Source organism: Fomitopsis serialis (genome assembly GCF_022376445.1).
Source record: "Fomitopsis serialis strain Sig1Antser10 chromosome Unknown B0H18scaffold_82, whole genome shotgun sequence".
Taxonomy (NCBI): domain Eukaryota; kingdom Fungi; phylum Basidiomycota; class Agaricomycetes; order Polyporales; family Fomitopsidaceae; genus Fomitopsis; species Fomitopsis serialis.
This window is the reverse complement of record NW_025955042.1, coordinates 88,401-105,019: the sequence shown is the minus strand read 5'-3', so window position 1 is coordinate 105,019 and position 16,619 is coordinate 88,401. Positions and strand designations below refer to the sequence as shown.

Here is a 16,619-nt window from a genome sequence, read left to right as displayed (position 1 = left end):
ATACACCTATGTCGGCTGCACGATCCTCATTGTACAAGCCGACGCGTCGGCCGCCGTCGACTCATGTGATGGTATTCCGCGAGACTGCGCGTCGGCTGTAGGATGAGGATCGGTCAGAAAGCGCTGCTTGGTGTGCTCCAGCAGTGGCCACGCTGCCAACATAGCAGGCAGAGCTACGTCTATGGGACCACTGCTATCGGCGCCAGGGTAGATGTAGATATTGAGCTCCCGGAGCTGGCGAAGCTGGAGCAATGGCTTTGTCAGGGTGAGGAAGATCGGTTCCGTCTCCGGCTCGTCTCCTGGCTTGGGTATGTAGTAGTTTTGCAAATCGAGGTAGACCCTCCGTAGGGACGACACATTCCGGTTACCCAGTGGCTCCAAGGCCTCCGGAAGCGAAAATGGCACCTTGCAAGGACCACTCTCGCAATCGCGCTTCACCTCGACATCCTCCAGGTTGGGTGCGACGATAGCATCGAGAAGGACACCGGACTGTCCCATGTTCGCCTTAATCTGCAAGCACCGCAGTCTTGCAAATGTGCGGATACGCGTCTTGTCCCAACCTTTAAGCTCCCCGTCGTCACCCGAACAGCTCGTGAGCACAACATCGATCCTCAGCTGGGTAAGTGCCTGGATCGTCGACACAGCCGCAAGGGCACCTTTCATCAAAGCGCTATACGGCTCCGAAATATGCAGCACGGAAATATTTTGAGCGACGAACTGGTGATCCGGACCTGGCGCGAATGTATGCCAGAAGCCTTCATGGCCGAGTCGTAGTAACTCCAGTGTTTCCACGTTCGGGAGACTGCGAAGTACGCTAGGGAGCTGCGTCTTGAATGCGTGGCGCCGCATGCGATAATCGAGCTCGTCTTCATGGGAGCTGCTGCGCTCTGGAATCCGGAGGACACGGATGGATGGTGAGATGACCATGGCCAGGTCAGGAGTAACATGGCCCCATTCTAGCTTGTGCAGGTTGGGAAAGAGCGGGTTGCCAGTGTCGTGTGCGTGCTGACGGAGATAGAAGAAAGCGGTCGATTCTAGTCTCTCCGAGGAGTCATGATAGAGAGAGCGGATGAAGTGCGCGTAATACTGGAAGCGGGACCATTCCTCGGACGAGATAGGTCCCGATAGATGATACTGCACATATTGATATCATGTCTACGGCGTTGGCGCAAAAGGCTTGGTGCCAGAGACTCACATAGGTACTAGGCCTCAAACAATTGCGCGCGTGCGGATTGCGGCCGTCTTCGGGCCAGTCGTCGTTTGCATCGTTGTCTTGTGGATATTGGTCGGCGTCTATCATCGGGCCCCTAACGCTGGCAAGAGCGAAGCTCGGGAGGACACCACAAGCATGGATGAGATCTTGCTCTCTCCACAGAACTTCCACGGCAGGCCTCTGGAAAGCGCGGCATGCTCAGGCACACCTAGCAAGGGCTGCCTGTGCAACGTACGTGCCTTGAGCGTCCAGTAACTTGAAGCCGGGGTCGTGTTCGCTCAGGGCATATGGTGACAGATGCTTGAAGATCTCCTCCACCACGTCAAGTGAAATATTGGGATGCGCATACGGCAGCATGACGTCCTGCTGACGGTGGAGAGACGTAGAGATGAGCGTTGTGGACAAGCGAAACTCACCAAACGCTCTATATCTCGCCACAATTGAGTCAGTGCATGCACGTTTTGGGTGATCGCCGGCCTCCTCCACATCCGGGCGCAACAATCACACTGGTGTGACGGCAGCCACTTACGTTGTTCGCCCATCGATCTGTAGCCGTGTCAGCTGCGCGAACGCACCTCTCAATGGTCACTGGGCCGTGTGGCCTGGCCATACTCCATCTCGGAAAAGTAAATCCCGCCTCTTTCGTCGAGGAAGATCTTGAGGTCGACCAGTGCGCCCATACATATGTAGTGGATAGGAGCCGCTCTCATGAGGGCGCGGCATGACTCGCGTATATGAAGACTGCGGATGCCAGTGTTCCGGATGTGACGAAGCGGTCTTGAGGCATCAATGTGAATGGCGACCAGAAGGCCTCGTACCCAAGCGGTCGTGTTTTGAGCTCTGGAACACACTCGTGAGCACTAGCTAGGGAGAAGTTCTTTGAACACGTGTCGTCGCATGCGGTACCCAAACCGTTCTCCTCTTCGCCATGGCCTTCAGCCTGAGGGAGGTGCCAGAGAATGTGGATGGTCGGCGCGATGACGGACACTGATAACTCGGGCGTGGCGTACTCCCACATGAGTTCACGCAGACTCGGGAAGGGCGGCCTGCCACAGGCATGCTGCTGAAAGAAGAAGAAAACAGACGGGTCGAATATTGTCTCCTCGCCGTATCAGTCGTAAGTTAGGAAAACATGGTCGGTACTAGCAATCGGTACTTAGCGCCACTGTGCTCGATCGGCCGGAGGACCTCAAGTTATTACTTATCCTCACCTACTCGTGTACTGTGCCCATCCGTCTCCCTACGACAAGTATGCATGGATATGTGGGTCATATGTATGTAGCAACCTCCGTGAATAAGAACAGGCAGAACGGTACACACTCCATGAACGTGCTATCAACTATCGACTGGGAAGCTGTCGTACAGTACACATAGTGTTGTTGGCAAATCAGCGCCAACTTGCCACCTGGCACGCGCCAGGGGTGGCGATTGGTTGGCGATTGGCAAGTGGCAGAGGGGAGGGTGGCGCAACCTGGCGAATCGCCAGGCACTTATGCATTTTATGGCGACTGGACCGGTGTGGTTGAGTCAAAACCAAGCCGTCGAGGTCATTCAGTGTTGGTAAGAGAAATTTGAAAAGTGTCTGTGAAGATGACTCGCAGTACGGGGGTGTCATTGGCCTGCCCATTCCTGGTCCAACTCTCTGAGGGGCAGAATCAGCTACACTATTACCGCATTTGGCAATCGGAAGTGCGGTATTTACAGCTGTTTCCAAAACGATGGGCCCCGCATCAAGAAACCGCACTCAGGCGGAGTGTGTCGGTCTCCCTATTCCCATCAAGATTGGACCATAACCGGCACGTCGAGGGCGAGCCAGACTACGGCGGGTGGCTGAGGTCGACCGGCAGAAGGTGCGGATCACCTTGAAGGCAAGATCTGACGCTCTCCGCCCGTGTACGCATTTTTGATGAGGGGCCTATCGTTTTGGAAACAGCTGTAACCTGGTGCTCGCCGACGAGTCGCCGTTCACTGACGCGGACATTGACGATGAGCGCTGAGCCTCACGGGGGTTAATATTAATGTTAACTTAACCCGGGAGTATCGCTACACTTGCGGCCTTCAACAGTTCCAGAATGACCGACATAGGTGGCCAGCGAAGAATTGCTATTCGTGAGTAGTCTCCGTAGCAGACCTAAAAGGCCGGTTCGCCAGTGCGGACGCGGTGTGTCGCCGTGTTCGCTACATCTAGCCCACCTTGACAGTCTCAGCATGAGATGCAGTGTGTGCAATTGTATGCCATTGAGTCAACATTTCAGCACCGAGTCACCTTGAACATGCACGGCGACGTGCGCAACCATCCGTCAGACTGCGATTACACGAAGTTCCAGTCATTAACTTGAATGCAAATGCACTCCGAGTCGTCGTGACCCGAGACCCGATTTGCTGCTTATGGCCGCCTGCCACTACCTGCTGTCTTGTCGAGGCCTACTCACATCCTATAGGCAGCTTAAGGCTCCAACTATTTACTATCCATATACAAATATCGAGGATATATACAGTATACAGTATATATATAGTATATATATGGATATATATGGTTTATATGGTTCATGTGCTAGTACAGAATAGTGCCTAGACCTCTCCGATTCTCTCCAGTGTAATGGGCAGAGTTGGCTCAGGCAATTGTAGTTGCTGCAGTCACATGGAACTGATGGAGTGAGCAAGAACTTGAATGGGCATGGAATGAGAACTATGGTAACTATGGTACAGGCTCAAGCTTGCAAGCTCGGCCATGATAGTACCTCACCAAGAATGATAGGGGGAGGGGTATAAATACATAGGTTTTCAATGTACATACCTCATGTGCATCAGGAAAGGTGATTCCCTCAAAATGAGTGTTGCATCTCGCCAATGGCTGCTTGTGATTTTCTGGCTCACAGATGATCCAATTTGAGCCAGTGTCTCACAGTGTGAGACTGTTGCTCAGCCGGCGCTACCGGCAACGTACCAAAGGGCACTCACACTTTCTTGCAGACCCACTTGAGAGTTGAGACTTGAGTGTGGCTGGCTTGCGATGGACATGGAACAAGGCTGTCAAGAAGTGACCAGGGAGGTACAGTAGAGTTTTAGAAATAATTGTATGTAGTATCAGAGGTGAAACTTGGGCTCACAGTCCGAGACTGTCAATGGCAACTAGGAATGATGAATGCGGGCGGGAACCAAGCAGGAACACGGGTATAGGTTGTGGGCTGATTGGCCTGAGCTGGAGTCTCGCTGTTGCTTTTTGCTGAGATAGGTGCTCACCAAGGAGCATTCCTGAGCAACAATCTTGCCCATGATCGAGAGTCTCACATCTTGCCTTTCACGAGAAAATCCTGTCATTCAGTTTTCCTGATGTGATTGCCCTTTGGGCATCATCCATGCCCAGGACACTTGCACTTGTCAGATGCTGTTCTGCTTGTTTCTCACAGTTGTATGGGCCTGCTTGGGGGCTCTATACTGAGCAGGGCTCTGGGGGCAGCCTATGAATGCCTGCCGCTCACTGGGAGTCCAGACTGAGGTCATATATGAGTCAATAAAGTGAGTGGAAAAGAAAAAGGAAAGAAAAAGAATAAAAGAATGCAGTGAGTAGTCTTGACAATATTTCAATAATACACTGAACAACATCTCTGTTGTATCTGCAGGATCCTGACAAGGCAATTCAACCCAATACCTCATCTGCCATTCCCACCAAGAAGACCACCATAGCATGGCCTGCAAACTGCACAGCCCATGAGATCACACAGGAGCAAGTGTCTCCAAGTCAGTTCACATCTGACCATGACCAAGATGTTTGTTCAACACAAATGAGAATCCGAGAATCCGAGTCCACTCTCAATGGATAAACTAAGACCACCTGTCAGTGCCAAAGCCATCACTGACAATTGACCTGAACCTGACCAGCATGCATGATCAAACCCACATACCAACAAACAAACTGCAAACCCAACAAAACTGTAAACCAACAAATAACCTGTGATCAACAATTGACACAATGACACTCAGTAAGGTGACCAGACTGCACATATGGATGTTGGACCTTACATAATGTACCATATATGGTAACCTGCAGGACAGCAGGGTTACACACTCTTGAACACACCAATCTTCATCTGTTTGGTAAGCTGGAGATAAGATAGCTGCTCATGGAAGGCAGTGATGTAAGTGCCCAAAGCCCCTCCTGGTCAGCTCAGAGCCTTGTGTTAATGTGCCTTGCCATACTTTGGAATTAACCATATACTGTATACTATATTGTATATATCCATATACCCTGGACATGGTACATACATGGATACAGTATATGGTTAAAACCGTATATACCCAGTATATACATGAAATGGTTGGAGCCTTATATAGGCTGCATGTTGTTCTCCCAGTGTCCCGCTTATACCCTGCAGTGCTAAACATCCTCGGGGACCTCCAAGCAGCGGCACAAGCTCGAAATTAAGCACAAAACGCCAAAAACACTTCAAAAAGCCCATTTGCCAGTTGCGCCACAATCGCCAGCGCACGCCACCCCCCGAAAACCCATTCCCAAGCGCCATTTGCCGGCAATTGGGTCCATTCCCATTTGCCATCAGCACTAAGTACACAGCAACCGTGTCGAAAAACGGAGACGACGTGAATGGTAGACCATTACTATCCTTTTACGAATACGGCACCGTGTCCGCTTTGAGCAAACTACGAAGAGCAGGAGGCACAGATCAAGAATACTAGCATCACGTACGACTTGAAATCCTCACCACCTCCAGCAGAACGGGTATCCAATTTTCCTGATTCCTGAATACGTAGGTGTCCTGAGTCACACACAGCTCGAGGCGAAGTCGAGGGAACAGCTCGTCCAGGAAGTATGCGATCTTCGTGATGTCCGCAGGGTCATCTACCTTGGTGGCTTTGAAGAGGCGTAACTGACGAAGCCCATGTCCTGTAGACTCGGACACTGCGCGACGGGAACCGCCGAGCTGGTCAGACGCCGCCGGCAGCTTCAGGAAGTCATCCGACAGGCACTTGCCAATCAGACACTTCAGCTGAGGGCAAGCGTGCACGACCGCCCGAAGCGCGTCGGGTGTGAAGATGGCCACTTCCACGATGAGGGTCTCCAGCATTGGCCACGCGCCAACATAGAAGGCAGAGGTACGTCTATGGGACCACGGTGTTCGCCAGGGTAGATGTAGATATTGAGCTCCCGGAGCTGATGAAGCTGGAGCAACGGCTTCGTCAGAGTGAGGAAGATCGGTTCCGTCTCCGGTGGGATTCCCCGATCCGGATACCACTTGGGTACGTAAAAGTATTGCAAGCCGAGGTACACCTTCCGCAGAGACGACGCGTTCCGGTTACACAGAGGCTCCAAGGCTTCCGGGAGCGAAAACGGGTAATTGCAAGGATCACTCTCGGGATCACGCTTCACTTCGACATCCTTGAGATTGGGTGCGACGATAGCTCGAGGATGACTGCAGACTGTCCCATGTTCGCCTCAATCTGCAAGTGCCGCAGTCTTGCAAATGTGCGGATACGCGTCTTGTCCCAGCCTTCAAGCGTCCCGTTGTCACCCAACGGCTCGAGAGCGCGACATCGATCCTCAGTTGAGTAAGTGTCTGGATCGTCGACACAGCCGCAAGGGCACCTTTCATCAAAGCGCTATACGGCTCCGAAATATGCAGCACGGAAATATTTTGAGCGACGAACTGGTGATCCGGACCTGGCGCGAATGTATGCCAGAAGCCTTCATGGCCGAGTCGTAGTACTCCAGTGTTTCCACGTTCGGGAGACTGCGAAGTACGCTAGGGAGCTGCGTCTTGAATGCGTGGCGCCGCAGGCGATACTCGTCCGTACTGGAGCTGTCGTGCTCTGGAAGCCGGAGGACACGGATGGTCGGTGAGATGACCAAGGCCAGGTCAGGGGTGGCATGATCCCATTCTAGCTTGTGCAAGTTGGGAAAGAGCGGTTTGCCGTGTGCGTGCTGATGGAGATAGAAAAAGTGGTCGAATCCAGTCTCTCCGAGATGCCATGATAGAGAGAGCGGATGAAGTGCGCATAGTACTCGAAGCGAGACCATTGCTCGGACGAGATAGGTCCCGGTAGATGATACTGCGCATATAGGAGGTCCACCATGATTACGGGGTTGCCACAGAAGGTTTAGTGCCAGACTCACATATGTACGAGGCTTCAAACGGTTGCGCACATCGACGTCTTCGGACCAGTCGTCGTTTCCATCGCCGTCTTCATCAAATTGGTCGCGTCTCCGAGCCCGACCCCAACGCTGGTAAGGGTGAAGCTCGGGAGGACACCGCAAGCGTGGATGAGCCGTTGCTCCCTCCATAGAACTTCCACGGCAGGCCTCTGGAAAGCGCGGCATGCTCGGGCACAACTAGCAAGGCCTGCCTGTGCAACATGCGCGGCCTCAGCATCAAGTAATTTGCGGTCGTTTTTGCCCAGGGCATATGGCGACAGATACTTGAAGATCTCTTCTACCACATCAAGTGGAATATGGGGATGCGCGTACGGCAGCATGGCGTCCTGCTAGAGGTGGGGAGAGGTAGAGACGGATGTTGAGGACAAGCGGAACTCTGAGTCGCCAACCGCTCCAAGTTACCATTATATCTCGCCGAAACCGAGTCACTGCATGCACGTTTTGGGTGATGCGGCTCGGACGCGCGAATTTCCTACAACCAAAGAGAGCAGTAGTGACTCCGCAACGGAGCTTCGCGAAGCCGTGACCAGCGACGACAATTGCCGTATCCGGCAGTCTGAGACTCTGATCATGACTCTGAGCTAACCGGCTCAGGGATACGGGAGGTCGAGGTGCAGGCTGTGCAGCTTGTACAAAGCTGGAAAGTATCTCTTTTACTGTAAAGCGTTGAAGCCGAGATAGTATCCTTCGTTGTTCGCAGCATGATAGGAATCTAGTCTAAGTCCCGCGTGCATCACATCTTAACCATGCCTACATATATACATAGACATATTATACGAAATGGGTTCGTAGCGAATGCATGGATGTAGTAAAATGTAGTATGTGTACCATATGTCGACACGAGGCTGTCTTCCAGACCGTCGTGCAGCTCGCCAGCGCAACGCGCCGTTACCTCCGCGCCGACGCTCACGCCTGCCTCCCCACCGCACCAAGTAAGAATCTCGACGGGTGCAGATACACGCTTCCGCCGGGGCTCCGCCCGTCCTCCAGCACGCCTGCAACCGCCCGCCTCACTGGCGTACCCTGCGCGGCCTCATCGTCGTCTTCGCCTTCGATGCGCAGCGTGAGCGAGTTCATCGACGTGGAGCCTACGATGAGCGACTGCACAGACAGGGTACGCCGCACACGGCGGGGCGTCTCAGCGTCTGCGTCCGCGTCTGAGTGACCACTGAGAGACCGGTCGTTCGTCGGACGGAAGGGCGAGCCGCCGTTTGGTGTGAACGAGAAGTAGCCGTCGTCCGCAGAGCCGAGCAGGGCAGGGTCGATGTGGAGCGTGTCAGGAGCAGCCTGTTCGGGTTGGTCAAGACGCATGCCGGAGTGATCGCGTGCATGGTCGTCGAGAAGAGTGTACCACCTTCGTGAGGGCGAGCTGAGCGGCGAGACAAAACTGAAGGCAGCGTAAGCGGAGCTGTCGGCGGGTTGAGAGAAAGGTGGGGCGGTCCAGCTAGGGGAACAGGGATCCCAGACAGACATATTCGGCGCCGCACCCCAGGCAGAAGTCAGAAGTTGCTGCCCAGTGCCCAGACCGCCGTCGGAGAGTACTTGCTGCAGAGGTGGAAGGGTGACGCGTGTGTTGTTGTTGTAGGCAAAAGCGTCATCCGCACTATGCAGTCGCCGGATCGGTGGCAGGTCTTGGAAGCCTTGAGCTTGAGCTTGAGAGTAGCTGTGTCGAGCCTGAGAGTACATGCTAGGCGTCATGTCCGAGTGGCTAGGAACAGAGACAGAGGACCAGTCGTTCGGAGAGGCGTAGCTAGCAGGCATCCAAGAGTGCAGAGGAGGCAAGAGAGAAGAGTCGCCGGCAGGAACGGGTACAGTCTGAGAGGCGGAGGGAGCGTGCACAGGCGGCAAAGGGACAGCAGGCCACTCAGGCGAAGGCGTCGACTCAGTCTTGACGAGCACAGGGACTGCAGAGGGCTCTGGCAAGATTGGGAGGCGCGGGAATCCGGCGCTTGGCAGCGGCTCGTGCACATGTGCGGGCGGCCCAGCGACACCGACACCTAAACTTCCTCCGTTACCCTCCATCCTGAGTAAAGGTGAGTTCCCGACGTCGCCCAGCGCATGCAGCAGGTCCCTGCTGCCCGTCTTCTTGTAGATGCACGTCGGACAGACCTTGACAAACTGGGCGATGAGCTCCTTCGGGATCCACGAGTAGTGTTCGCGGATCACCATCGTCGTCTTGTCGCGCCCGCCGTGGTTCGACAGATCATGGCAATAGCACAGCACCTCGTAAATCTGCTCCTTCAGCGCGACCGGGCGATCCTCATGCAGCACCACGGGCGTGCTTCCGTCGACGGCGGCGGGCTGCGCGTCGGTCGTGATGGTCCCGGACAACATCTCCGAGCGGACTTGCGAGAGAACGAACATCTTGCGGACCCACCAGCGGAACTGCGGCGAGCCGACGCGCGAGCGGAGCGGGTCGTGCAGGACCTCCCAGACCATGTCGAACATCTCCTGGCTGAGGAGGGCCTTCTCCCGCTTGCGCGGGTGCAGCGACTGGATGTACTCGTGCTCGATGGCCTTGTACTGCTCGCGCGTAGGCATCCCCAGGTTGGTCGTCGGCGGTGGGAGGGGCTCAGAAGTCGTCTTAGGTTTCTTCTTCTCCGAGGAAGGCGTCCTCGAGACCGCCGTGCGAGAGGTCTTCTTCTTGGGTGCCGGTGTGAACTCGTCTTCGTCGTCATCGTACGCGAGAGTATATGGTTTGTATTTCGCCGTGGCCGACCGCCTGGTTTCTTGTCGTCTGAATTGAGATGTCATTATGATTGGGACGTATGGTTTCTGTTTCTCGGACAAGGAGTGTGTAGTAGCTGTATTAGAGTGGTGACTGCTTGCACGTAGTCGGTGAACTTCGAGGTCGACAATACTCCCTTGCCACTCACCAGAAGGAGTACCGCGGGCCGCTGGCGTAGTACACTAGATTGTAGCTGAAGAATAAACAGACAAAGGTGGGAGAGGTCGTACAAGTAGTAGTGAAAGTGGGAAGCGCGCACAAGTTGTCCATGTCAGCCACCATCGAGGCTGACTGGATTAAATCTACAATTTCTGACGGTTTGTCGGCAACGCTCGCCGCCAAGGGGATGAGATTACTCGTGACAAGAACACACTAGACTCACGCAGAGCGCATAATAATTAATGAGTCTGGTATATTTGGGGTAATGGGAGTGTAGGGAGTGATATGCATGTAGGTATGGGGCGACTGCTGTATTGTCGCACTATCCACCTTGCGACCAAGACACGAGAACACGATCAGAACACCAATAACAGCGAGGGAATAGTGAGCCAGGCAACCGAAGCGTATGCCAAAGAGGGGGTGGGGTGAGCAGTGCCTGTACCGAATCCAGAGTACACGGAAGGAGAATATTAGAGTGAATGGATGATGGGATGCTTGCGGACGGATTAATTAGGTATACGAATATGCGAGATGGTGTCCCGAGCCCCGACGCAGAAAGGAGAGAAACAGAGACGACAACACACAACGCATGCTCGGTATGCGTGAGGGGGTGATTCTACCCCGCACGCTGGAGATCAGCTCGGCTAGTCGAATTATATCAACAACAGAGGTCGCGAAACAGGACGGCACATTGCACTCACTTTCTGAGCGTGTCATATACAAACTTGTAGCTCCGGAGGTTGCCCTTGAGCCGTCTAATATCGAGACTGTACGTATCGTCCAAGCGGTCGATGCGCGTCAACTCAACGGAGAACCTGATTTCGTCTCCTTGGTCTTGTTGAGAGTCGCCATAGACGGACTCGGCGACTGGTACGTCCGAGCCACCGGGCACTGCTGCCGCAATGAGGGCGTCCGGCGAGGTCTCGCCGTCGTACGACTGAGCACCGTTCTGATTGAGCGAGTTCGTGGACACCTGAGAAGACTGGCGGCGCATCAGTAGTCCCCTGAGCATGCCACCTGTTCCGCTGAAGGTGCCGTAGGACTGAGGAGGCTGGGGCAAGCCGCGCTTGTCAACCTACGAGTACACGTCAGTCACAGGAAGCACATAGCACGTAAATGGCTCGCCCACTTACGCCGTTAGAGGCAGCCGAACCGACCATTGAGAATGCGGCCACGGATCCCTCGCGCAAACCCAAGCCAACCCTTCTGCGCTTCGGCCGGACACATCTGTACTTGTAATCCGTCTCGATGTGGATTTCGACCCCCATGCCCTCGAGGACGGTCTTGACATGCTTCATGACCTCCGGCGGCGGGTGCGTCGTGACCGTCGTCTGATCGAGCGGGCCATGGTGCCTGCGAATGTCAGGGTACTCATGCGCGCTCTTCTTCGCACCCGTCCCGATGTTGCGCACGCGGTCCGCGAGGCTGTTACCCACGTGCGGGGACTCGTTGTGCGTCGACGCGGACCGCTGCGGGTGCCCGTCTGCCACAGGCGAGCGGTTGTACTCGGATGTCGGCGTGGTAAGGTAACCCATCGCGACGTTGCCACTCATTGTACCAGAGGACGACGGCGTCATGTCTCGCTGGACGACCTCGATATCTGACGCGCCGGAGCCCTTCTCCGCCTCGTCGTCGGTGTTCTTGCCCTTGCTCTTCGACCTGAACCACTGCATGACCCTGCTGGCCTTGACCGTCGAGGCCGGCACAGCGAGGTGGGGACCTCCGACTGGGGTCGGTGGTACACCACGCTGCTGCGCATATTGGGGCGTCGCGGGAGTGACGACGACGGGCGACTTCGGGGGAACGGCGGGTGCGCCGTCTGAGGACGGCTGTTTCTCCATTGCCTTCTCCTTGACAGGCGTCTCCGCCGTCCTGCCCTTCGTGCGCTGCTTAATAGTCCGGCTGAGCGGCTCGACCATGACGGTGAGCGTGTTCCGCCTTGACTTCTTACTGCTGATAGAGCCATCTGGGCTGAGCGTCGCTGTAGGTTCGGACGCGGTCGGGGATGTGGGAGATACAGGGACCTGCAACGTCGAGGGCCGCCTTCCGACGTCATGTTTGCCGTTTGCCATGGCATCCGTGGATGGCGCACGGCCAGGGCCATTCTTCTTGCTCTGCGAGGGCGCGCGCTGCACACCATTGGTAGGCTGCTCCGGCGAAGCACCGAAGAGCTTGGAGATGCCAATCTTGTCAATGGAAAGACCCTTCCTGTGCCGGCTCTGCTTCGACGACGCGGAGTCCGTCTTCTCGGATGCCGTTGGCGCCTTCTCCTCGGGAGAAAACCCTGGCGAGACGGGCGGTCCTGTGACCTCGATCGCGACAGGCGGGGCAGTTGCGCTTTGCGCAGAGACGAGTCGCTGGGTGATCGTCTCGGAGCGATCTCGGGAGACAGTCGCTGAGGGTGTGCTCGGCAAGGCCTTCGTCGAGCTGCGCCTGGTAACATCGACAGACGCCTTCCTCTGAGAGCGCTCCTTTTCGGGGTTGGATGGGCCCGCCGAGGAGGCCCCATTAGTTGTGCGGCTGCTGCTCTTGTGCTGGGGCTCCCTGCCGTCGGATTCCCCATACTCAACCTGAATGGTATGACGCATGCCACCCTTGCGCTTGCCGTCGGGAGAAGTCTTGCTGCTGGAGACGGGTGGCGAGGAACCGTTGATCTTCCTTGTCTCTTCGGAAGTGGTTCCATTGGTAGCAGCCGTATCCATGGCAGATGCGGTTGCATCGTTCTCCCCGGTGGGCGAGGGCGCAAACGGATCGTCTTCCACCATAGGAGTCGATGTAGGCAACACGATAGTCGAGTTGAAGGCCCGACGAGACGCACTTGGAGCAGTCGAGTATACAGATGCGTCCGGAGACGTCTCGTAAAGGTATTCCGGCTGCGCTTGCTGACTATATGCGTGGTCCCGGTTACTCCTAGACCGAGACGGGGGGCCAACGCTCGCAGAGCCGCTGTAGCCATCCGTCCGCGAGCTCTGGCTGCGCGCAATCTTCGACGCGGGCTCTTGCGTCTGGACAGCCTGCTTCATCTGCCTCTGGTAGGCAAGTCGCTTCTGATGGTGCTGCTCAATAGCCGCGCGCTCAAGGTCCGCAACACTCTTGTTGAAGTTGTGCACGCAAGGCGCGAGCCATCGGTGAGCCATGATGGTGGGCAGGTCAGCTCGACGGGACGGGTCCGGGACAAGCATGATGGAGAGCAGGTCACGGGCTTCGGCGGATATGTAGTCGGGGAAGGACAGAGGAGTGTTGACAATGTACTTGTACAGGAGGTTGATGTTGTCTCCGTCCGGGTTAGCCGGATCGTCGTCGAAGGGCAGGTACCCTGCCAGCATTGCATAGAGAATGACTCCGCACGACCAGATGTCGACAGCGGAACCGACATAGAGCCCGTCGGATATGACTAGCTCGGGCGCCGCATAGCACGGCGACCCGCAGCTTGTCTGCATCAGGTCGTCCGACCGGTGCTCGAAGCGGTTGGCGAAGCCGAAGTCGGTGATGATCACATTACGGTGACGGTCCAGGAGCAGGTTCTCGAGCTTGAGGTCACGATGAACGATTTTCTTTTGATGGATGTACCAAACGCCGGAGATGAGCTGCGAGAATAGCTTGCACGCGTCCTTTTCGCGCAGATAACGATGGGCCAGGATATGGTCGAACAGCTCGCCCCCTGAAGCGTATTCGAGGATGATGCCGATGTACTTGTCGGTCTCAATCACGTCGTATAGGCGAACGATGTTGGGATGCTTCAGACTCTACTCAACAACGTTAGTAATGTTGCATATAATCATCTCAGGATGCGGACGGCGCACCTTGAGGACCTCTATCTCCCTCTCAACCTTCGACATGCGTACCGAGGAATCTATATTCCCCCGTCGCATCAACTTGACAGCGACCTCCTCGCCCCACTGCATGTGCAAGCCCAGTTTCACCTTCCCAAACTCTCCCTCGCCTAACGTCTGCAGCAACAGGTACGGCCCAAACTTTGGTATGGTTCGCTTCGGATGAGCGGCGGCATACTCGAGTGCGGCGGGATGCGCGTAGATGTCGCGATAAGAAGGCTGCTCTTCCTGCTCTCGCTGCCCCGTCACCACTGTGTGCGAGGCTCGCTTCTTGGACGATGACGGAGAGGCCGAAGACGATGTAGTCGTGGGCTGGATGGAGGCAGGTCGGTACGCATGACGCGACGGACCGGCCTGCGAAGAGTCGGGGACTTGCAGGCTTGAGTAGGAGGAGTCCATAGCGTACACGCCAACGTTAGCAAGCCCGCTGGCTGCTCACAATCCGAGGTTTTGAGCTCTTGTGGGAGAAAGTTGGAAAGAAGACGGCCTGATGGCGAACTGCGAGACGAATTCAAAGCGACGCTGACGCGTGGCAGTTGTCATGCTGAGGCATTGGAAGGATGACAGATCGCATACTCACGGAAAGTGTCTGGTCAGGCCGTGCGAAGGGTGCGAGTTCGCCGTCGTCGTGCACGGCGACGACGAGGGCAGGAAGTGAGACGGGGACTGGCGACTCAGCAGAACCGATGCAACGGCAGGGCAGACTACCGTATTCGGCGATGACTAAGCAGGGCACATAACTATGGGCGTCTACAATAAACCAATGGCAATCCTTGCAGTTTCACGCTCGTTTATTACGCTGACGTGCTCTGAGCCCGTAAATACGCACAGCATTACAGCAGGTTATTAGTCCTGTTCGGCCGTCACTCTTTCGCAGTTTGATGGAGGTTGCGCGAAAGACATGATGTATCCAAACAATTACAGGGGGCAATAAATAAGTATCCCCGAAAGCAGGTCACCGGGAAGTCCGTTGGGTATCAACAGCACGACGATCCGCACGAAAGCAGTAAATCACGCAAGAGAGTCCCGTTGATAGCCATCTATCCGGACGACCTTCATCAGTCATTTAACGCGGCGAGGTAACTCTGCAAGGGCAACGTGTCAATCACGCATCGACAGGATCATCAGCGGGGACAGCTTACCTCCCTGTCTGACACGAAGTCGAGGTAGGTCAACGCGACAGCTATGTAGAAGCTCGTCTCCACTCCGAGCGACCGGACGAGTTTCATGTCGATTTCAATCACGCCTGACACCGAGTTAACCGTCCAAACCGGTGTCTGGTCGAAAAAGGTGAGCAAGGGGATGGGCGTTGACGGCGCTGCATCGCGATACTGCCCTTGCGCGGATGGTGTCGATGGCGCCCACGGGTCTGGGATGGGCGACAGAGCGAAGGTGTACGAGTGCGCAGGAGCATTGGTCTTCAGCGCAGAGAACATCCGCGTGAACAACGAGCTCCTCTCCGCCTGCTGAGGTGTGACCCGCGATTGAGGCGAGAGCACGAAATGCGTGATGGGCGATTTCGCAGGAGGGGACGAAGTGGCGGTACGGCCCGGCGGAGGTTTGAAGTCGTACCCACCGAGTTTTGGCACACTGGCACGCGGTGAGGGGGGTGGACCACTACGCTCGGCGCAAGTGGCGGAGGGGTCGGAGGATACTCGTGGGTGGTTATATCCTGGGTCTTGTCCGCGTCTTTCTCAGCAGTTTCCTGGGACTGCTCAAAGTTTAGGACGGACGATATGGTGAGAGAGAAGGGCGGAGGGTTTCGACATGCAAATGTCAGCGCAGAGTCCAGGTAGTATGGAGAGGTCTGCGGAAGGGGTAGGAGCGGAATGAACACGTCCGGAGGGAAAGACGGCGTTCGCAGCCGGATGTACCAGCCTCGTTTGGGACGATGAATAGTCCACAGAAGAGTCGACGTTCCATTCTCCTACTGTAAAGTTAGGAATGCACGGGTACCCGTATTTGTTCACATACAACGAAGTGTTCCACTATTTCATCGTCTGCGAGGAATCTTTCCTTCACACAGCCTGCTGAGTTGATGTCTGCTTTGTGTACAGATGATGGAGATACTTGCCTTGTACCAGATCACTCTCTCCGACCCCTCCTCGGTGATGTTCACTCGCATGTCCGCCAGGACATCCGAGCTGTGGCACGTATGAATAGACTGCAAGCGTTGCCTATAGATCGCGTACCTTTGGACGGTGAACCGCGTAGTTCCAATGTCATCTTCCAACGGTCTTGCCTGCACCTTCGAATTCATTACAAGTTTGCTAGAAGGCTATCCCTGAGCTGCTAAAAGGATCCAATGCTCTAGAGCCGTATGCGGCCCGCCGCAGGTCCGTTCTGAGTCACCGCCGCAGGTCTGTTCAAGTCAAAAAGAAGCGTGCCTAGATCAGATGAGTCTCTTTATCCTCGAACAGTATCTGTGTGATCACGACCAACGAGGAGCGACGAGAAAGCGACAAACGACGACGACGACAGAGTCAGTGCGTGCGCAGCCAGTTTGAGTTTCATCTC

The 16,619-nt window shown here is 55.4% G+C and overlaps 5 protein-coding genes across 5 annotated transcripts; all 5 read right to left on the bottom strand.

The window, feature by feature from the left end:
- Window positions 1–6: 6 nt before the first annotated feature.
- B0H18DRAFT_1122731 (uncharacterized protein) lies at window positions 7–1,570 on the bottom strand (the record flags this gene model as incomplete). The annotated part of the gene is made up of 3 exons (XM_048034562.1): window positions 7–1,134; window positions 1,196–1,391; window positions 1,449–1,570. 3 exons carry the CDS (start codon window positions 1,568–1,570, stop codon window positions 7–9), a joined length of 1,446 nt encoding a protein of 481 aa, XP_047889280.1.
- Window positions 1,571–5,910: 4,340 nt separating this feature from the next.
- On the bottom strand, window positions 5,911–6,658 carry B0H18DRAFT_1029461 (uncharacterized protein; the record flags this gene model as incomplete). Its single annotated transcript, XM_048029988.1, has 3 exons — window positions 5,911–6,288; window positions 6,330–6,608; window positions 6,644–6,658. 3 exons carry the CDS (start codon window positions 6,656–6,658, stop codon window positions 5,911–5,913), a joined length of 672 nt encoding a protein of 223 aa, XP_047889279.1.
- A 2,791-nt stretch (window positions 6,659–9,449) lies between these two features.
- On the bottom strand, window positions 9,450–9,932 carry B0H18DRAFT_845913 (uncharacterized protein; the record flags this gene model as incomplete). The annotated part of the gene is made up of 2 exons (XM_048039552.1): window positions 9,450–9,683; window positions 9,729–9,932. Coding segments are annotated over 2 exons (438 nt in total), but the record flags the coding sequence as incomplete, so codon positions are not given.
- Window positions 9,933–10,398: 466 nt separating this feature from the next.
- On the bottom strand, window positions 10,399–14,764 carry B0H18DRAFT_657925 (kinase-like domain-containing protein). The gene is made up of 5 exons (XM_048038989.1): window positions 14,683–14,764; window positions 14,073–14,624; window positions 11,403–14,015; window positions 10,971–11,344; window positions 10,399–10,913 (listed from the first exon to the last, which is right to left on the bottom strand). The coding sequence occupies exons 2-5, from the start codon at window positions 14,499–14,501 to the stop codon at window positions 10,886–10,888; spliced, it is 3,444 nt and encodes a 1,147-aa protein (XP_047889277.1). The 5' UTR covers window positions 14,502–14,624; window positions 14,683–14,764; the 3' UTR covers window positions 10,399–10,885.
- Window positions 14,765–15,160: 396 nt separating this feature from the next.
- Window positions 15,161–16,362, bottom strand: B0H18DRAFT_1122727 (uncharacterized protein; the record flags this gene model as incomplete). The annotated part of the gene is made up of 6 exons (XM_048034561.1): window positions 15,161–15,187; window positions 15,245–15,692; window positions 15,758–16,029; window positions 16,077–16,102; window positions 16,158–16,246; window positions 16,295–16,362. The coding sequence occupies 6 exons, from the start codon at window positions 16,360–16,362 to the stop codon at window positions 15,161–15,163; spliced, it is 930 nt and encodes a 309-aa protein (XP_047889276.1).
- Window positions 16,363–16,619: the final 257 nt, after the last annotated feature.